The 22554-nt window shown below is 39.4% G+C and overlaps 1 protein-coding gene across 3 annotated transcripts in view; it reads left to right on the top strand.

Annotated features, from left to right (window-relative positions):
- The first annotated feature begins 230 nt into the window (after positions 1-230).
- The window catches only part of F8 (coagulation factor VIII), a 156844-nt gene continuing 134520 nt past the window's right edge, over positions 231-22554 (top strand). For all 3 annotated transcript variants that reach the window (XM_087813524.1, XM_016216918.2, XM_016216917.2), the window contains exon 1: positions 231-431. In XM_087813524.1, coding sequence (XP_087669650.1) covers positions 286-431 — 146 coding nt within the window. In that variant the 5' untranslated portion in view covers positions 231-285. The remainder of the gene's footprint in view (positions 432-22554) is intronic.

Here is a 22554-nt window from a genome sequence, read left to right as displayed (position 1 = left end):
CCTCTCAGAGGTGAATGGGTTAAGCTTTAGCTCAGCCTCCCTTTTCCTATTTAGTTCTTCCTGTGGTTGCTTCACAGGGCTAAAAAGGAAGCAATTGTATCTCTTACTGCTTAGTGCTGCTGCTGTCACATCCAGCAGGTAAAGTTCCCTAAAATTCTCTGCAAAAATTTGGGGACTTCACTAAATCATAGAAAATTTACCTTTTTCTTCTTCGGAGCCAAAGGTATTTTAGAGAAGAATTAATCTTTCGTTTCTCCAGTTGAACATTTCCTAGCCGTAAGAGCCATGCAAATAGAGCTCTCCACCTGCTTCTTTCTGTGCCTTTTGCCGGTCAGCTTTAGTGCCACCAGAAGATACTACCTGGCCGCAGTTGAACTGTCCTGGGACTACATGCAAAGTGAACTGCTCAATGAGCTCCACGTGGATACAAGGTAAAGGCATATTCTATAGGGTCCAACTAGGATTGTGGGGATGTGATTGGTTGGAGGAAGGTGCAGATATCAGGTTAGAATGGCTGCGATGCTAGATAAGCCCTGAAATAAGGCGAATTCTTTTCATAGATCTGACCTATTCGTTGGTATTTTGTTTTGTTTTGTCCATTGAATCTTATTGTCACATGCTGCCACTCTGGAAACTAGAGGATAGAGGGAGGGCCAAGAAGCAAGGACCATGAGAGAACATAGCTTCCATAAAGAGAAGCAGAGCAATGAGAGCCCATCAATATTACACACAAGTTTAGTCTCCGGTTCTGTTGTGTGTGCGTGTGGTGTGGTTTTTATCTCTTTGCCCAGTTTTGGTGTAAGGATAGCGTTAGCCGTGAGTTCAGAAGCTTTTCATCTTTTGGGGGTTCTGGTGCATTTTGGGAAAGTAGTATTAAATAACCTTTTCAATATTGTCTACGTTCATCGATTTATTCAGATTTTTCTACCTCTTCTTCAGTCATATTTGGTTATATATATTTTCCTGGAAAGCAATTATCCCTGCATTTGATAATGTATTGGTATCAAGTTACATAATAGTCTTGTGATATTGTTAAACTATCCTGTGTCTATAGCTGTATCTCCTTTTTTATTCGTATATTGTGTGTATTCTCTTTCCCTCTCTTAAAAATGCTATTTCCAGGAATTTTCTCAGTTCTTTACTGGTCTTGTCAGGAACCATCTTTTGGTCCTATCAATTTCTGCTTTTACTTTTATTGTTTCATTCCTTCTTCCTAATTTCCTTTGGTTCATTTTGTTGATCTATTTTTTGCTTATTAAGTTGACTGCTGAAATCAGTTATTTTAAATTTTGTTTTGTTTTCTGTAAATATGTATTATAAAGATTTAAACTCAATACTTATATAATGGCAATGTAAATATTAAATGTGATCATGTCATACATACTTTATAGTCATTTTTGTTCTTTCTGTTTGGCTCCCCACCCTCCTTCTACATTAGCTCCCTTCTTGCTTATCCTCAACTAGGTAAACCTAGTATAATAATATATATTCATGAACACACACATATACATATATACATATATATGCAAATAAAGGCTTTTCTTAGTCATTGGTGGGGGTTTTTTGTTTTGTTTTTTACAAAAGTGGGATATCACAACACTTTTCTTCCTCATTATCACTTAGTAGAATTCTGTGCGAGTCATTTGGTATAGCTTCAATTTATTCCTTTTAGTGGCCATATAAGATTACATATTATTCCAGTTTTTTGGCCAGTATAGCCTATCTTATTACATAGTGGTGCTTTTATTCCTACAGGACAGATTCTCAAGAGTTATATTGATGGAATGAGGGTAATACTTCCTTTTTAATTCCCAAAAAGGCCAGAACTCTGAAACATTTCTACCATCAGTGTATAGGAATGGCCTTCTCCCTACATTCACATCAGCAATAAGTTTTATCCTGCTTTTTTTAATATTTGCCAATCTAGTCGGTATAGAGTGATACTGCATCATTACTTTGTGTTCCTTTTACTTCTGTTTTAAAATTTACTTTTTATTGTTGACAGCATTACTGATGCCCCCCCATTTGCCCACGTTCCTTTCGTTTCTGCTGAGGTTGAGCATCTTTTGTCAAATGCTTGTTGGCTCCTGCATTTCTACTTTGAGATTCGATTATTCATACATTTCGCTCACTTTTCTTTGGGCTTTTTCATTTTTGTTAATTATGAGAACCCTTTCATTATTAAAAGTGTTAACTCTTTGTTGACTTTGTTTAAAACTTTTACCAAAAATATTTTTAATTTTTATCATCAAATATATCTATCTTTTCTTTCATAGCTTCAGAATTGCCAGTGTTGGCTAAAACTGTTCTCTGTACGTCAAGACTGTATGTGTATTCTTTCAGTTTTTCTTGTAAAAATTTACTGTTTTGCTTTTTACATTTATGGCTTCAATTCATCTGCTAATTATTTTTGTATATGGTATGGAAGTGGGATCTGTCTAGGTTTATTTCTATCCAGATCAGTAGTCTTTGGCAATGGCACCATTTATCAAATAATGCACCTTTTACCATTGATTTGAACAGACATATTCATCATATAAAACTCTCATATATATTAGTACCTATTTCTGAATTCATTATGCTATTTCACTGACCTGACTTTATCTTGTTATGTCAATACCATATTGATTTGGTTACAGTAGGTCTATAATATCTTCTGATATCTGGTAAGTGAAATCAATCATTGCTGTTCTTTTAGTACTTATTTTTAGCATTTCTTAAGAATTTTATTCTTCTGTGTAAAAATGTTAAAATAGCTTCCAATAAAATAGAGCTAAGTCCTGTTATGATTCTAATTTGAATTTCATTAAGTTTATCCATTAAGTTTAATGACATAATAAATGCAAATGATTTGTTTTTACATTTATCACTATGCATTTTATAAATATGTTGCTATTGTTAATAAATAGTTTTCTCCTACTTCCATTTCTTGATATTTAGTATCAGAATAGAGAAAAGCTATATGTCTGTGCATATTCATCTCGAATCTAGCTACCTTACTGAATTCTCTTAATAATTCTGGTAATTTTACTCTAGAGTCTCAATGGGTGTTGAATCATATCCAAAATGAGCAAAATGAGATAGATTTTAGCTCTTTTCCAGTGTTTATAGCCAATTATTTTTTCTTATTTTATTGAATTTTTTAGAAAATACAATAAAATGTTAAGTAATAGTGGTGAAAGTGAGCATTCCTGTCTACACTGTGATTTTACTTGAAATAGTCTTAATATTTTGCTTTTTCGAATGGCATTTCCTGTTTGTTTTTGATAGTCTTTGTTACTTCTATTCCCATTTGCCATACAATTTTTATTGGAAATGACTTTTCAGCATCATATGAATTTTATACTCTTTAATATGTTGATGGACAAATATATTGGTAATAGATTTCCTGACACTGAATACACTTACGTTCTTGGAGTACAATCTAATGTTCATATAATTTTATTATTGCTGGGATCTATGTACTAATATTTCTTTAGATATGGTGTCCCTTTATTATGTGGAATTGATTTATAGCTTTGTTTTTTACTATTCTTACTAGATTTTGGTATTAAAGTTTTATTGGCATTATCAAATAAATTGATGAGTGCTCCATCTTTTTCTATTGCTTGGAATAGAATTATTTATTGTTTAAAAATTAGATAAGACTCAGTTATGAATTCATTTGGTCCAAGTGACTTTTGTATTATCTTTAATCATCTCTTCAGGCTGTTTTATGATAATTAGTCAAATCAAATTTCAACCTTTTTTGAGGGAGCTTTAATAACTTTATACCTTTCCAGGAAATCATTTCCTTATTTTTCAACTCTCTTGCCACCGTGTTGCAAATAGCACTCTCTCATGATCCTTTTACTCCACGTTATCTGTAGTTATGTGCCTCATTCTTTCTTTGCTATTTATCTTGAGTTGATGAACAGGTTTGCCAGGAATTTGTCTGTTTTGTTGTTGATGGTGGTCTTTTAAAAAAAAATGAGCTCTTGAGTTTCTTTGTTCTTCCTACTTACTATTATTTTTTTGATCCTCACTGGAGGATATGTTTTTTTTTAATTGATATTTAGAAAGAGAAGGGAGAGAGAAAAAAACACATCGATGTCAGAGAGTAACATCGATTGGTTGCCTCCAGTACGCATGAGCCCCAACCGGGGATGGAACCTGCAACCTTCTGGCCTACAGGGTGACACTCCAAGCAGCTGAGCCACCTGGCCAGAGCTTCCTAGTTATTTTTTAATATTTAATTCATTTAAAAATTTTTATCCTTATCAATGGTCTCTTCTTAGTTTCTTTTGGTTTATTGTGCTGTATTTTTTTTAATACCTTAGGAAAAGTGATATATTTTTTCTTTTTTGTCCTTTTTTAATAGTGAAGGCTCTTAATGCTACATATTTTTCTCTGAGAACAACTTTTCCATATGCCATAGGCTATAGTATGAAGAGTTTACTTTTCATTGTTTTCAGTATGGTTTGTAATATCCTCTTTGATTTCAGTTAGGAGCATTATTATTATTTTTTAAATATACATTTTATTGATTTCTGAGAAAGGAAGGGAGAGGGAGAGAGAGATAGAAACATCAGTGATGAGAGAGTCATTGATCGGCTGCCGCCTGCATGGCCCCCACCAGGGATTGAGCCCGAAACCCGGGCATGTGCCCTGACGGGGAATCGAACCTCGATCTCCTGGATCCTAGGTTGGTGCTTAACCACTGAGCCATGCCCGGCCGGGCTAGGAGCATTATTCTTAATTGAATTTTTTTGTTTGCTTGTCAAGTTATTTTTAATATTTAGCTCAATTTTGAGTATTCTATTGGTTTCCTATTGCTGTGTAACAAATTACCTCAAACTTAGAAGTTTGCAAGAAAACTCATTTATTATCTCACAGTCTCAGTGGATCGGAAGTCCAGGTGGGTACACTGCTCAGGGTCATACAAGGCCAAAATCAAGGTATTGACAGGGCTGTGTTCTTCACTGGAGGCTCTGGGGAAAGTCCACTTCCAGGCTTATTTAGAATTCAATTCCTTCCTTCAATTTCCATGTAGCTCCCTCCATCTTCAAACTAGCATGAGTGCATCAATTCTTTCTCATACTTTGAATCTGTCTCACTTAAATTTCCACTACACCTCTCTGACTTTCTTTTCTGCCTCCCTCTTCTACTCTTAAGAACCTTCGTGATTACATTGGGCCCACTCAGATAATCTCCCCTTTCAAGATCAGCTAATTAGCAACCATAATTCCACCTGCAAAGGTGTGTGTGTGGTTTTTTTGCCATGTAACATATTCATGGGCATAACACCAAAGGGCAAAGGGCATGAGGGACAAAATTTTGCCTACCCCAAGTATAATTTACATAGAATGAAATGCATAGATTTTAAATGTGCAGTTTTGTAAGTTTTCACAAATTCATACAAACTACATAACCACCACCCTAATCAAAATACAGAACATTTACATCAATTACTCTGCAACTTTTAATTGAGTCTCCCTACCATGACCAGGCCTCTGGCAACAAGCTGCTTTCTGGAATCAGACTCATTTTTTACTTTTCAAGACTTTTATATCAGTAGAATCATAGTATGCATTCTTCAGTGTCTGGCTTTTTATCTTCAGCATCATGATTTGGAAATTCATCCAGGTTGTTGCATGAATTAGTTCTATCCTTTATATTGCTGATTAATGCTCCATTATGGGAATATATCATAATTTGTATATCCATTCACTGTCACATGGACCTTTGGAGTGTCTCTGGCTTGGGGACTAATACAAATAAACCTGCTATGAACATTGCTATATAAGTTTTTGTGTGGACATCTCTTTTCATTTATTTTAGTTAAATATCTAGGAGTGAAATTGCTGGATCATATGGTAAATGCATATGTAGCTTTATATAAGAGACTGCCAACAGATTTCTGGAGTGGTTGTACCATTTTATGCTCCCAACAACAACACATGAAAGTGCCAGTTTCGACACATCCTGGACAACATTTGATGTTGCCAGTATTTCATTTTCATCATTTAATCACTGTGTAGTGGTATCTCACTGTATGTCTCTGGTATGAGGAAGGGATATAAGTTCTTTCTATAGTTTAGATAGCCGGAAGTTGTGCAGTGTTAATGACCCAGAAGTAGAGGCTCAGATGGCCAGTAGCCTGGTATCTAACTGAACATTTAGCCATGTATCCATTAATGTTGGTCTTGTTAAAAATTAATACTGAGATAATTGTACTTCATTCATTGTGCTTTGTTTTGTAGCTTCCATTTAACATGTGGCATAGTGAATAATAGTCAGAATGTAAAATTGAATTGAATGGAGAAAATGATTTATTTGTTATCTAGCTTTCTGTTGTTGTGCAGGCAGTCACATGTATTTACCAAGAAAAAGTTGATAGAATTTTTATTTTGATGATACCATTTTATAGTCTAGATTATTTTGATACTGATTAACAGGATCAGCTGACTCTGGATACATCCTGACAACCTCTGCCAAGGTTTGAAATAAACATCTGGGGAAATTCAGTTTTATATTATCTGTTCCTGCAGCTGCTCAACTTCTTCTAAGCAAGGGTCAGGAAATATAATAGATTTTCTGATTAGTTTTAGGTAAAATGTGAAAGAACAGTTCCTGTCAAGGACATTGTTGCCAAATATATTTGGCAAGATTTATATGTCAAATCCCAAGGGAAATACACAAACAAAAAACCCACAAAAGTTAGGAAGGAGTAAAACCTGTGAATTCTGGAACATTTGATCACTTACTGTGCAGATTACCCTGAAACTGAGACAGGCACATAAATCACGTGTTTTCCTTCCAGTGAAAAATATTCACTCTAATGGAAAAGGTCTCAGGCTGGGGAGCTATATGGTCCTGTGTAGGCTCACTCTGAGCTTAACCTCACACCTGGATGGTGCTGATGCTCTTAGGAATGTCTAGTATGGCCCTTCGAATGGAGGGTCCTACTCTGAACCTAGGCCTCGGCCTCCTGTTTGTCTCACAACCTTACTTCTTCATCGAGCTTCTGTTTTTCACTCTTCCCTCAGAGGGAGTAAAGCATGTTCCTATGCGCTCTTGATCCTGCTCCCTCTCTGCTTTTCCAAGCTCTTGCTCAAGTAAACACTTTCTTTGTGTTTTATATTTTAATTTTAGTCAGAAATATTAAACTGTGCTAGTGTATGTCAAAATATCTATCTTTGGACATGGATCTGAGTCTTGTTAGGAACCAATGGAAACTTTGGAGAAACTGGGTAGGATAGACTCAGCAGAACCTAGGAGACAAACTAGAAACAGTGGAAAAAGAACAAAGTAGGGATGAATTGCTAAGTTTGGAAGGATATAAGTCTCAAAGTGGCCAGGAGATGGGACAAAGGGACTGAAGGGAGGAGTGCATGCAATGATATAGACATCAAATAATGTTAATGACTGAAGACCACGCAGGTCTATGCCAAGGCTAGTGACATGGAAATTTTTTAAGATGGATAAAATTAGAGCACATTTAAGTATGAATTAATATCACTGGTTGTGTCCCCAGAAACATATTGTGATATGGAGATTAAAGTGCAGGAAGTTTCTTTGGAGTGCTCTGAGGCCCAGAACTGGGGAAGGGAAGGACAGGGAAGAAGCAGGGGGCAGGGCAGAGAGAGAAGCTGGGCTGCAGTGCACGTGGACCCTACAGGGAGCTCTGGAGCTGGAATGACCTGTCTGAGTTGTCCCAACTTGGTTCAACACAGCCTGGCCTTTATATTTCAATAGCAATTAGTCATTAAGGGCTAGTTGTCCTGGGAAGGGGGCATGGCCTGCCCTGGGAAGAGCCTGTGGGCTGCTGTGGGAAAGTGAGGGGTCCTCGGCTTCTGACCCTGGGTCAGACAGCCCTATGAAGAGCCCTCAGCTGAAGGCTGTCTTTCAGCAACCTCCTCCCCACAAGTGGCTAGGGTTCAAGCTTTTCCTGGCCATCCCATCCCTGTCTCCATCATAGCCCCCACTCACTCACCCTCCACATCCTCACATGTATCAGGGGCAGTTTCTCCAGGCCCCAGCTGCCATTGCACCATGCCCCTCAAGTGGTACGGCTGCCCTTGGGTGTATCACATTCTTGCCTGCTCCCATGTGACAGAACTCCTTGCCTCATTATCACGCCCCTGGGGCTCCAAATCTGGCCTGCTGCTCCTTTGGTACTTAAGAGTAACCCCAGGTGCCCAGGCAGCACCCCTACCTTCTCATTCAATGAGACTCTTGTGTTTCTGCTGTCGAACCCAGGGCTGCAGGGAAGGGCAACACAGACTCCTCAGGTGGGTCATGGGGAATGATGGTAAGTAGAGCCTATTTTGCTGCCACTCTTTGGTTCCTAAACCCATGTGTCCTTTTTATTGGGGACACAACCATCTTTGAATTAATGAGATAGGCCTCCATCCTCACAGAGCCTTGCACAAACTGGATCTTTAGCTGTGCTTTAAGAGGTCATTTCACTGCTCTGTGTGGAAGCTTCTGGATGAGGGAGCATGTGATAAAGCCAATGGACACCATGGTCATGTGCCCACTCTAGCACATCCTTTGCTGTACAGTGGGTCCTTTGGTCTGACATGATATGTATTATATGGGATCCCACATCAGTGACTCAAACCCTCTGTAAGCCCTCAGGTAGTGGTGCTGGCTGAGGCCCTGCAGGCAGGAAAGGCTAATATATACCTGGAATACATGTCTCTTCTAATCAGAATGAAGTGCTATCCCTTCTAAGATGGAAGGGGTCCAATGCAGTCAACTTGCTGGCTGATCTCCATGATAGACAGACAGTACCATACTGGGAACTCAGCATTGGTTTCTGTTGCTGACAGGTTGGACTTCTGGGGGCAACACTAGCTAGATATGCCTTAGTCAGTAGGAATCCAAGCTTTTGTGTCCATGCATAAATTCTCTCCCTGTCACCATAAACACTTAGCTCATATCTTGCTAGCACTGGGATGGCCCATATAGAGGCTGCCTGATGTTGACTGCTAATAATTTTGTCCACATTATTGTTTTGTGCTTTTTCTATGGTAGATGCTCCCTGATGATATTAACATAAGACATGATTTTTCTATTTTGAGTCCATTCACACATAAACCTCTATTGGAGACATTTTTCTCCCTAATATTTCAATCTTTTTCCTTTTAAGCTCCTGACCAGATAGTCAAGCCATTTGCTGGTGTCCATTAGGCTGTAAATATTTGAACTTTGGGCCATTTCTCTTTTTAAACAAAGTGGACAATCAACAGCAATGGCCAAACCCCTTGCGGGATTCACAGCGGTCAGTTTTTGGCTTGCATCTGCATATGCTCAGGCTTTTTCCTCCACTGGCAACTGGTCAGCAGGGATCCCCCATATAGCCATGGATGTGACTTAAAGTAGAGGTGGCAGTGTAGCAGGAGTGAATGAAATGTGCCTCTGACAACCTGCTCCTGCAGCATGCTTGTGCCCTCTGGAAAATGCAGACTCCCATTCCTTCCTCCGTAAATCAACTCCTTTTACTGGAAGAACTTTCTTATCAGTACTCTGGCCTCTGGCCCTCAGCCAGTACAGAAAGTCATTTGTCATGGCCTTGGGTTGGCAGAGCTGCTCCTGCTACGTGCTTTCTCGGACGCCCTGGAAACCCTGGAATAGAGTGAAATGCAGGGCTCTGTGGGAGGGGAGGGAGCCAAGAATTAAGTCAGCCTCACCTTTGCCCCACTCATTTGGTCTCTCTCAGAGAGGTCTGCTCAAAACACTACACAGATTCAAGGAGTGTTTTCAGCCCATCTGCTGCTAGGTCCCTTGAAGGGTGGTAAGGTCTTCCCTCTGTGACTGTACGCTGGTCAGTTTCTCCTTGTGCTTCCAACAATCTTTACGTTATGTGAATGGATGCTAACTGTTAGGTGTAGGCTCACCATTTTAAGGCTCACCCAACCCCTTCTGTTTTCATAAGAAGAAATCTCCCTGGTTTCCTCAACTAATCCTTTCTGCCTTGGTTTTGACATCAACAGCATCTGGGGCTCACAGAGCCTCCTGTGAGCAGCTGTCTGCGTCCACCCCTTTCTTTTCGGCCATTTGGTGCAGTTCGTGTTGGGTGTGACTCCTGGGTAGGAGGGTCTGCTCTGTCTGCAATCTGATGTATTTTTGTTTTTCACTAGAATAGTTCAAGCATATGTCTCTGGGCTGCACCCCTCATCAAAACTGGATCACAAACTTGGGGACCTACTCGGTTTCACCCTGATGTGCACCCGGAGGCATTTTCCCACCTTCACCACAGTGTTTCATGGTTTGGGTGGGTGGAGGGTGACCATGTGCCTCACGAAAGAGGTCTTATGGCCTCACAGCTACCCTTTCATTGTAAAGCGCCTTGGTGCATTTTACGTTTTCAGTAATTCTAAGCAGTATTCTGCTAACCACCTCTGCTGCTCTTCGGTGGCAGCATTTCTACAAATTTATAGCTATCAGTGAATTGTCTGAAAGCAAAGGAGATTAAAAAAATGTTTCCAATCAACATTGTTCAAGTAATGACAACCTCTGTGCTTCCTTGGATAATTTGATAAGGTTTTAAGCACAAAAATGTCTTAAAATGAATATGTGTGTGTGTGTATGTGTGTGTGTGTGTGCAGTAAGTTTATTGGGGAGAGTTTGGGCTTACTGAGGCTCACCAGGTGTCTAAATGGTTTCCTTAAGGAATGGTGATGTATCAAAGGCTGATTGCTGGTCTCTTTTGCTGGCAAATTGAATGTTCCCAGCAGCAGTTGCTAGATCAGTCTTGGTGAGTTTATGATGTTGGGTCCATGCATCGCCTCCGCCATGGCTACTCCATTTATGGGGTCATTTTGGTGGCATTGCAGTGCCAGCAACTGATCCTGGCTAACATCAACTGGCTAAGTCATTCAGTCTACTTGGTTGTTTGGTGTATTTTCTACAATGGAGGTTCTTTTCACTTCTTTACTCTCCAGTGCTCTTCTTTTCTTTCTGTAGATTCGAGTTCCTGACCTATATTAATTTCTATCTCTCTGAAGAATTTACTTTAATATTTCTTTCAAGGCAGGTCTACTAGCAACAAATTCCTTCAATTTTCATTTGTCTGAAGAAGTCTTCATTTCTCCTTCACCACTGAAGGGTAATTCCACAGGGTACAGAATTCTAGCTTGGTTGATTTTTTTCCTCTTAACACTTTAAATATTTCATTCCACTCTCTTCTTGCTTGCATGGTTTTGAAGAGAAGTTGGATATAATTTTTTTCTTTGCTCCTCTTTAAGTAAGCTGTTTTTTCCTGTGGTTTCTTTCAAGATATTTTCTTTATCTTTAATTTTCTGAAGTTTGTATATGATATGCCTAGGAATAGTTTGGGGAGTATTTATTCTGTTTAGTGTTCCTAAATTTGTGGTTTGGTGTCCAACATTAATTTGCGGAAATTCTCAAAAATCATTGCTTCACATATTGCTTCTGTTCCTTTCTATCTTTCTTCTCATTCTGATATTCTCATTATGCATATATTATACCTATTGTAGTTGTCCCACAGTCCTTGGATATTCTATTCTTTTTTTAAGTCTCATTTTTCTCTTTGCTTTTCAGTTTTGGAAGTCTCTATTGTCATATCCCCAAGCTCAGAGATTCTTTCCTCAGCCATATCCAGTGTGATAATGAGCCTCTCAATGGCACTCTTCACTTTTGTTAGTGTTTTTATCTCTAACATTCATTTTACTTTTGTGTGTACTCACTTATAACTTATTTATTTTTTGCTATCACAAGCACTTTATTATTTCTTCTTCTGAAAATCTGCAGAGCACATGTGTGAAATTTTTTTAAATTTTATTTTTGTTTAAAATATTACAGATGTCCCTTTTTCTCCCCAATGACCCATTCCCCTCGTTCCTTCCCCCTCCCCAGTCCCTCTCTCCACCATTGTCCGTGTCCTTGGGTTGTGCATATATGCATATAAATTCTTTGGTTACTCTCTCCCCCTCCACCCACCTGCCCTCCTCCATCCCTCTGACATTCATCAATCTCATCTATGCTTCCATGTCATTGAATCTATTCTGCTCATCAGTTTATTCAGTTCTTTAGATTCCACCTATAAGCGAGATCATGTGATATTTGTCTTTCGCTGCCTGGCTTATTTCACTTAGCATAATATTCTCCAGGTCCATCCATACTGTCCCAAAGGGTACGAGATCCTTCTTCTTTATAGCTGCATAGTACTCCATGGTGTAAATGTCCCACAGCTTTTTAATCCACTCATCTACTGATGGGCACTTGGGCTGTTTCCAGATCTTAGCTATTGTAAACTGTGCTGCTATGAACATCGGGGTACATAGATCCTTTCTGATGAATGTTTCAGGATTCTTAGGATACATTCCTAGGAGTGGAATCACTGGGTCAAACGGCAGCTCCATTTTTAATTTTTTGAGGAACCTCCATACTGTTTTCCATAGTGGCTGCACCAGTCTGCATTCCCACCAGCAGTGTACTAGGGTTCCCCTTTCTCCACACCCTCCCCAGCACATGTCGTTTGTTGATTTGTTGATGGCAGCCATTCTGACAGGTGTGAAGTGATACTTCATTGTGGTTTTAATTTGCATCTCTCTGATGATTATCGACGTTGAGCATTTTCTCATGTGTCTTTTGGCGATCCGTATGTCCTCTTTGAAGAAGTGTCTATTTAAGTCCTTTGCCCATTTCTTAATTGGGTTGTTTGTCTTCCTCTTGCTGAGTGCTATGAGTTCTTTGTACACTTTGGAAATTAGCCCCTTATCAGATTCATCCTTGGCAAATGGGAGGGATCACATTACCAGACTTCAAACTGTATTACAAAGCCACTGTAATAAAAATGGCCTGGTATTGGTACAACAGCAGGCATATAGATCAATGGAACAGAACAGACACCCCAGAAATAGACCCACGCCATTATGGTCAGTTAATATTTGACAAAGGAGGCAAGAGTATCCAATGGAGTAAGGACAGTCTCTTCAATAAGTGGTGCTGGGAAAATTGGACAGATACATGCAAAAGAATGAAACTAGACCACCAACTTTCACCATACACAAAAATAAACTCAAAATGGATAAAAGACTTAAATGTAAGTCACAAAACCATAAAAATCCTGGAAGAAAACATAGGCAGTAAAGTCACAGACATCCCATGTAGTGGACTTTTCACTGATACAACTCCTAGGGCAAGAGAAACAAAGGAAAAAATAAACATATGGGACTACATCAAACTAAAAAGCTTCTGTGTGAATTTTTTTAATAAATTATTTTTTTATTACAATTGGCATACAATTTTATGTTAGTTTCAGGTGTATAGCACAATATTAGATATCATATAGCTTACTAAGTGATAATTCCAATAAACTTAATACCAATCTGACAGCATACATAGTTATTACAATTTTACTGACTGTATTCCATATGCTCTACTTTACATCCTCGTGACTATTCCGTAGCTAACAATTTGTACTTCTTAATTCTTTCACCTTTTTCACCCATCTCCCCAACCCCCCTCCCATCTGGCAGCCGTCAAAATGTTCTCTGTATCTATGAGTCTGTTTCTGTTCTGCTTGTTCATTTATTTTGTTTTTTAAATTCCACATATAAGTGAAATCATGTGGAATTTGTCTTCCTCTGTCTGAATATTTCACTCAGCACAATACCTTCTAGGTCATCCATGTGGTTGCAGATGGCAAGATTTCATTCTTTTCTATGGCTGTCATATTCCATTGTATATATGTACCACTTCTTCTTTATCCATTCATCTATTAATAGACACTAAGGTTGCTTCCATACCTTGGATATTGTAAGTAAGGCTGCAGTGAACATAAGGATGTTTTTGATTTAGTGTTTTTAGTTTCTTCAGATGAATACCCAGAGTTGGAATTGTGGGGTCCTTCTTTGTCTATTATATACCTTTTGTTTTAAAGTCTGTTGTGTCTAAATATTGCTACCCCAGCTTCTGTTTGTTTGTATGTTCCCATTTTCATGAAATATCTTTTTCCATCCCTTTCAGTCTGCATGTGTCTTTCAGTCTGAAGTGAGTCTCTTGTAGGCAGCATATGTAACAGTCTTATTTTGTCATCCATTCAGCCTCCATATGTCTTTTGATTGGAACATTTAATCAATTTGCATTTAAAGTAATTGTTGATAGCCTGGCCTGTGTGGCTTACTGGTTGATCATTGTCCCAGTAACCAGGAGGTCATGGTTCGATTCCCAGTCAGGGCATATGCCCTGGTTGTGGGCTTGATCCTCGGTGGGGGCATGCAGGAGGCAGCCAACTGATGATGTTTCTCTCCTGATGTTTCTATTTCTCTATCCCGCTCCCTTCCTCTCTCTAAAAATCAATAAAAACATATTAAAAAATTTTAAGTAATTGTTGATAAATATGTATTTATTGCCACTTTATTATTCATATATTTTATCTTTACTTTTTCTTTTTCTTAAAGAAGACCCTTTAACATTTCATGTAATACTGGTTTGATGGTGATGAACTCCTCTAGCATTTTCTGATCTGGGAAGCTCTTTATTTGACCTTCAGTTCTAAATGATAGCTTTGCTGGGTAGAGTAATCTTGGTTGTAGACCCTTGCTTTTCATCACTTTGAATATTTCTTGCCACTCCCTTCTGGCCTGCAAGGTTTCTGTTGAGAAATGAGTTGTCATTCTTATGGGATCTTCCTTTTAGATAACTAACTGCTTTTCTTTTGCTGCTTTCAAGATTCTCTCTTTTCTTTTCTTTTTTTTTTCTTTTCTGTTTTTTTGTTTTTTGTGTTTTTTTTGAAGGAGAAATGAGACCTTTATTAATACAGAACATTTTTCAATACTTAAGCAAAAAGTAAAATGTAAGGGCAAGGAAAACCAAAGCACAAAGAAGGACCTATAGGGCCCCAGGGCTCATCAAGGACACACAGCAGAGGCCTTCTCTTTGTATCAGGGGCATGCAGTAGGTGGGAAAGGCTGCCTCTCTTTGTCTTTAACCTTTCGGATTTTGATTATGATGTGTCTTGGTGTGGGCCTCTTTGGGTTCATTTTGTTTGGGACTCTGTGCTTCCTGGACTTATATGTCTATTTCCTTCAACAGATTAGGGAAATTTCCCATCATTATTTTTTTCATAGGTTTTCAATTCCTAGCTTTTTCTCTTCTCCCATGTTACAAATGTGGCTATGCTTGAAGTTGTCCCAGAGGCTCCTTATATTATCCTCATTTTTAAAATTTTTTTTAAAAATATATCTTTATTGATTTCAGAGAGAAGAAAGGAGAGGGAGAGAGAGAGCTGGAAACATCAATGATGAGGGAGTAATTGATCGGCTGCAGCCTGAAACCCGGGCATGTGCCCTGACCGGGAATCGAACCCTGATCGCCTGGATCCTAGGTCGACGCTTAACCGCTGAGCCACACCCGGCCGGGCAATCCTCATTTTTTTTATTCTCTTTTTTTTCCTGCTGTTCTGATTGGTGTTTTTTTAATTGAATTTATTGGGGTGACACTGGTTAATAAAATAATACAGGTTTCAGGTGTACATCAATGTTATATTTTATTGTGTGTTCACCACCCTGAGTCGTTTCCTTCTATCACCATTTATTCCCACTATACCCTCTGTTTTTTTCTGCTTCCTTATCTTCCAAATCTCTGATTGATCCTCTGCTTCATCTACTGCACTGTTGATTCCCTGTAATGTATTCTTCATTTCCATTAGTGTATGCATCAATTCTGACTGTTTTTTCTATATTTTCGATCTCCATTTTTGTTTTTTATCTCTTTGTTGAAGTTATTAAGTTCATCTACTCTCCCCCTAAGTTCATTCAGCATCTCTATAACCAGTGTTTTGAACTCTGCATCTAGTAGATTTTTTGATTTTGTGTAGTACTTTTGTAGAGTTTTGCTCTGTTTTTTAATTGGGGATATGTTTCTTTGTCTCCTCATTTTGGCTGCTTCCCTGTGTTTGTTTCTATGTATTTGGTAGAGCTTCTATGTCTCCTGGACTTGGTAAAGTGGCCTCATGTAGTAGGTGTCCTGTAGAGTCCTGTGCCACAGCCTCCCAGATCACCCAGGCTGGCACGCCAGGTGAGCTCCTTGTGTGGCCTATGGACACCCTCTGTTGTAGTTGAGCCTCTATTGCTGTTAGCACCTCAATGGGAAGGATTTACCCCGAGGTTGATTGGCTGCAAAGATTGGCTGCAACTGCCGTGGAGGATCAGCTGTGCAGGGGCAGACCCCACAGAGCAGAACTTACTTCAGCAAACCTCTGGTTCCTGCTGAGTCTGCCTCTCGAGTATGACCCTGGTAGAGGAGGTTGGGTAGTCCTTCTATGCGGTCTGAAGCTGTCCAGCAGATGTGCTGGATCTGGGGCATTCTAGGAGGTGCAGGCCAAGGTCAGCCACCACCTATGCCCTGCCCAAGGCCACCCAGCATGAGCTGCAAAGCTATCTGCAGATGGCTGCTTCTTGTGCTGGTCTTTGAGTTGCCCAAGAGAGGCCAAGCTGTGAACCAAGGCTGGCTGCCACTAGTGCCAGGCCTGGGGCCACTTACTGAGAGCTATGCAGCACACCCAGGCCAGATGCTACTCTTTTGAGAGATTTAAGAAAGTCCGAAGCATGAGCCAAGACAAGCCATTTGTATTGAAAAGCCAATGGGCCCGGCTGATGTGTCTCAGCAGTTGAGCATCAACCTGTCGTCCAGGAGCTCACAGTTCAATTTCTGGGTTGCGGGCTCAAGCCTCAGTAGGGGACATGCAGGAGGCAGCCGATCAATGACTCTCTCATCATTGATGTTTCTATCTCTCTCTGTCTCTCTCCCTCTCTCTCTCTGAAAATCAATAAAGAAATATCTCTAATAAAAAAATAAAGAAAAGCCAATGGAAATGACTTGGGTGGGCTCATAAGTTGGGTGGGGTGGGGTCTCAGGGAACCACCAGGGTGGGGCAAGCAGTGTTAGCCAGGTTGATGTAGACGCAAGTATGGCACCTGCCTGCCAGCTTTGTGGGGGGTGGGCCCAGAAAAGGAACAATGGCCTTAGCTAGCACTTCTGTCTGGGAGAAGCTTCTCCCCGGCTCTCTCCCTGATGCCAGAAACTCAGTTACTCCCTGTATGTCCTTGGTGCCCTAGTACTGGAACTCAGTGAGTGAGTCCAAGTAAGTCCATGCACAGCTGCTTTAAGAGGAATGCCTGGGAATCCAGCAGTGCTCCATCTCACTTAGCTACAATCTGAGCTGGTTTTTACAGCCAAAAGTTAGGGGGACTTCTCTTCTTGGCACTGGAAACCTGGGCCTAGGGGGCCTGGTGTGGGGCTGGGACCCCTCTTTTTCAGGGGGTATCTCTGCAGCTAATATATCCCTCGTGACTTTTAACTGATACATGTGAGTGTGGGGCCAGCCTGTTCTGCATCTCTACCCCTCCTACCAGTCTCAATGTGGCTTCTTCTTTATATTCTTAGTTGTAGGCCTCCTGTTCACCTAAACTTCAGGCAATTCTGAGTGATATTCTGTAATTTAGTTGTAATTTTGATGTGGTTGTGGGAGGACTCAGGTACCACATTTACCTTTGCTGCCATCTTGACTGGAAGCCTCTAGAATTTTTTTTCCTTTTTATTGAATGTATTGGGGTAACCCTGGTTAACAAAATTATACAGGTTTCAGGTGCACAATTCCACAACACATCATCTGTACACTGTATTGTGTGATCACCACCCCAAGTTAAGTCTCCTTTCATCACCGTTTATCCCTCCTTTATACTCCTCCACCTTGCCCCGGCCCCATTATCCCAGCACTCACCACACTGTTGTCCATGTTTATGAGGTTTTTTCCTCTTTTTTCCTCAATCCCTCCACCCCCTACCCAGCCCTCTAACACCCCCTGACAGCTGTCAGCCTGCTCTATGAGCCTGTCTCTGTTTTGCTTCTTAGATCATTTTGTTCATTATATTTCATATATGAGTGAAATCATATGGTACTTGTCTTTCTCTGACAGGCTTATTTCACTTAGCATGATGCTCTCGAGGTCTACCCATGCTGTTGCAAATGGTAAGATTTCCTTCTGTTTTACAGCCAAGTAGTATTTCATTGTGTAAGTGTCCCACAGCTTTTTTATCCACTCATCTACTGATGGGCACTTGGGCTGCTTCCAAATCTTGGCTATTGTAAATAACACTGCAATGAACATAGGAGTGCATATATTCTTTCAAATTAGTGTTTTGAATTTCTTCTGATATATTCCCAGAAATGGAATCACGGAGGCATAAGGCAGTTCCATTTTTAATTTTTCTAGGTGACTCCATATTGCTTTCCACAATGGCTGCACCAATCTGCATTTCCACCAACAGTTCACAAGGGTTCCCTTTTCTTCACATTCTCACCAGCACTTCCTGTTTGTTGATTTATTGATGATAGCCATTCTGACAGGTGTGAGGTGATATCTCATTGGGGTTTTACTTTGCATTTCTCTGATGATTATTGTCATTCAGCATCTTTTCATGTCTGATGGACTCCTGTATGTCATCTTTGGAGAAGTGTCTATTCAGGTTGTTTGTCCATTTTTTAATTAAGCTTTTGTTTTTGTTTTGCTGTTGAGTTTTATAAGTTGTTTATAAATTCTGCATATTAAACCCTTATCAGATATATCATTGGCTAATATGTTTTCCCATTCAGTGGCTTGTCTTTTCATTTTGTTGATGGTTTCCTTTGCTGTGCAAAAACTTTTAGATTGATATAGTCCGACTTGTTTATTTTATTTTTTTTTGTTTCCCTTTCCCAAAGAGATATATCAGAAAAAATATTGCTAAAAGAAATGTCCAATACTGTACTGCCTATGTTTTCTTGTAGGATATTTATGATTTTTTTTTATTTTATTTTTGTTTAAAATATTACAGATGTCCCTTTTTCTCCCCAATGACCCATTCCACCCCATCCCTTCCCCCTCCCCAGTCCCTCTCCCCACCATTGGCCATGTCCTTGCGTTGTGCATATATGCATATAAATTCTTCGGTTACTCTCTCTCCCTCCACCCAACCTTCCTCCTCCATCCCGCTGACGTTCGTTAGTCACAACTATGCTTCCATGTCATTGAATCTATTCTTTCATCAGTTTATTAAGTTTTTTACATTCCACGTACAAGCGAGATCATGTGATGTTTGTCTTTCGCTGCCTGGCTTATTTCACTTAGCATAATATTCTCCAGGTCCATCCATACTGTCCCAAAGGGTACGAGATTCTTTTTTACAGCTGCATAGTATTCCATGGTGTAAATGTCCCATAGCTTTTTAATCCACTCATCTACTGATGGGCACTTGGGCTGTTTCCAGATCTTAGCTATTGTAAACTGTGCTGCTATGAACATCGGGGTACATAGATCCTTTCTGATGAATGTTTCAGGATTCTTAGGATACATTCCTAGGAGTGGAATCACTGGGTCAAAAGGCAGCTCCATTTCTAATTTTTTGAGGAAACTCCATACTGTTTTCCGTAGTGGTTGCACCAGCCTGCATTCCCACCAGCAGTGTACTAGGGTTCCCCTTTCTCCACACCCTCGCCAGCACATGTTGTTTGTTGATTTGTTGATGGTAGCCATTCTGACAGCTGTGGAGTGATACCTAAATGTGCTTTTAATTTGCATCTCTCTGATGATTATCGAAGTTGAACATTTTCTCATGTGTCTCTTGGCCATCTGTAGGTCCTCCTTGGAGAAATGTCTATTCAGGTCCTTTGCCCATTTCTTAATTGGGTTGTTTGTCTTCCTCTTGCTGAGTAGTGAGACACTACTTTGTACACTTTGGAAATTAGTCCCTTATCAGATACATCCTTGGCAAATATGTTTTCCCAGACAATGGGGTTCCTTTGTATTTTGAGGCTGTTTTCTTTTGCTGTGCAGAAGCTTTTTAGTTTGATGTAGTCCCATATGTTTATTTTTTCCTTTGTTTCTCTTGCCCTAGGAGATGTATCAGTGAAAAGTCCACTACATGGGATGTCTGTGACTTTACTGCCTATGTTTTCTTCCAGGATTTTTATGGTTTCGTGACTTACATTTAAGTCTTTTATCCATTTTGAGTTTATTTTTGTGTATGGTGAAAGTTGGTGGTCTAGTTTCATTCTTTTGCATGTATCTGTCCAGTTTTCCCAGCACCACTTGTTGAAGAGACTGTCTTTACTCCATTGGATACTCTTGCCTCCTTTGTCAAATATTAACTGACCATAATGGCTTGACTCTATTTCTGGGGTCTCTGTTCTGTTCCATTGATCTATATGCCTGTTGTTGTGCCAATACCAGGCCGTTTTGATTACAGTGGCTTTGGAATACAGTTTGAAGTCTGGTAATGTGATCCCTCCCACTCTGTTCTTTTTTCTCAAGATGGCTGCAGCTATTCGGGGTCTTTTTTGGATCCATATAAATTTTTGAAATGTTTGTTCGAGGTCTGTGAAATATGCTGTTGGTATTTTCATAGGAATTGCATTAAATTTATAAATTGCTTTGGGTAGTATGGACATTTTAATGATATTAATTCTTCCAATCCGTGAGTACGATGTATACTTCCACCTGTTTAAATCTTCCTCTATTTCTTTATTCAGTGTCACGTAGTTTTCTGAGTACAGGTCTTTTACATCCTTGGTTAAGTTTATTCCTAGGTATCTTATTTTTTTAGTTGCAATGGTAAATGGTATTGCTTTTTTAGTTTCTCTCTCTGAGAGTTCATTGTTGGTGTATAAGAATGCCATTGATTTCCGGATGTTGATTTTGTATCCAGCTACCTTGCCAAATTCCTTTATCAAATCTAGTAGTGCTTTGATGGAGTCTCTAGGGTTTTCTATGTACAATATCATGTTATCTGCAAATAATGACAGTTTTACTTCCTCCTTTCCAATTTGGATACCTTTTATGTTTTCTTACTGTCTGATGGCTGTGGCTAGACCTTCCAGTACTATGTTGAATAAGAGTGATGAAAGTGGACACCCCTGTCTTGTTCCTGATTTTAAGGGAAATGGTCTTAGTTTTTGCCTATTGAGTATGATGGTGGCTGTAGGTCTGTCATATATGGCCTTTACTATGTTGAGGTATGATCCATCTATTCACACTTTGCTGAGAGTTTTTGTTAGAAATGGATGCTGCATTTTGTAGAATGCTTTTTCTGAGTCTATTGATATAATCATATGATTTTTGTCCTTCATTTTGTTTATGTGATGTATCACATTCATTGATTTTCAGATGTTGAACCAGCGTTGCATCTCCGAAATAAATCCCACTTGTTCCTGATGTGTGATCTTTTTAATGTATTGCTGGATCCGGTTTGCTAGTATTTTAGCGAGGATTTTAGCATCTATGTTCATCAGGGATATTGGCCTGTAATTTTCTTTCTTTGTAGTGTCTTTATCTGGTTTTGGGATTAGGATGATGCTGGCCTCATGAAAAGAGTTTGGGAGTTTTCCCTCCTCTTAAATTTTCTGGAATAGTTTGAATAGGATAGGGGTTAATTCTTCTTTGAATGTTTGGTAAAACTCTCCTGCAAATCCATCTGTGCCAGGACTTTTGTTTGCTGGGAGTTTTTTGATTACTGCTTCTATTTCATTAGTTGTTATTGGCCTATTCAGGTTTTCTGCCTCTTCTTGATTCAGCTTTGGAAGGTTGTATGCTTCTAGGAATTTGTCTGTTTCACCCATGTTGTCCAATTTGTTGGCATATGGTTGCTCATAATATTTTCTTACAATCCTTTGTATTTCTGTTGGGTCAGTTGTTATATCGCCTCTTTCATTTCTGATTTTATTTATTTGGGCCCTCTCTCTTTGTTTCTTAGTGAGTCTGGCTAAAGGTGCATCAATCTTATTTACCTTTTCAAAGAACCAGCTCTTGGTTTCATTGATTTTTTGTATTGTTTTTTCAGTCTCTATGTCATTAATCTCTGCTCTGATTTTTATTATTTCCTTCCTTCTACTTCCTTGGGGCTTTTCTTGCTGTTCTCGTTCTAGTTCTTTTAGTTGTTGTGTTAGATGGTTCATTAGATCTTTTTCTTGTTTCTTGAGATAGGCCTCTAATGCTATGAATTTTCCTCTCAGGACTGCTTTCGCCATGTCCCATAGGTTTGGGGTTGTTGTCTGTTCATTTTTGTTACTTTCCATGAAGTGTTTGATTTCTTCCTTGATCTCATTGGTAACCTGTTCATTGTTTAATAACATGCTATTTAGCCTCCATGTGTTTGAATATTTTTGAGTTTTTTAATATTGGTTGATTTCTAGTTTCGTGGCATTGCGATCTGAGAAGATGCTTGATATGGTTTCAGTCTTCTTATATTTGTAGAGACTTGCCTTGTGCCCTAACATGTGGTCTATTTTTGAGAATGTTCCATGTGCACTTGAGATGAATGTGTATTCTGCTGCTTTGGGGTGAAATGTTCTGTAAATGTCAATTAAATCCATTAGGTCTAGTGAGTCATTTAAGGTCTGTGTTTCCCTGTTCCTTTTTTGTCTTAATGATCTGTCCAATGCTGACAGTGGGGTGTTAAAGTCCCCCACTATGATTGTGTTGCTGTCAATCTCCCCCTTAAAGTCCCCCAAGAAATTTTTATATATTTAGGTGCTCCTGTATTGGGTGCATAAATGTTTTTAAGG

Source organism: Miniopterus natalensis, chromosome X (assembly GCF_054644295.1).
Source record: "Miniopterus natalensis isolate mMinNat1 chromosome X, mMinNat1.hap1, whole genome shotgun sequence".
Taxonomy (NCBI): Eukaryota; Metazoa; Chordata; class Mammalia; order Chiroptera; family Miniopteridae; genus Miniopterus; species Miniopterus natalensis.
This window is presented reverse-complemented; position numbering and strand designations above follow the sequence as displayed.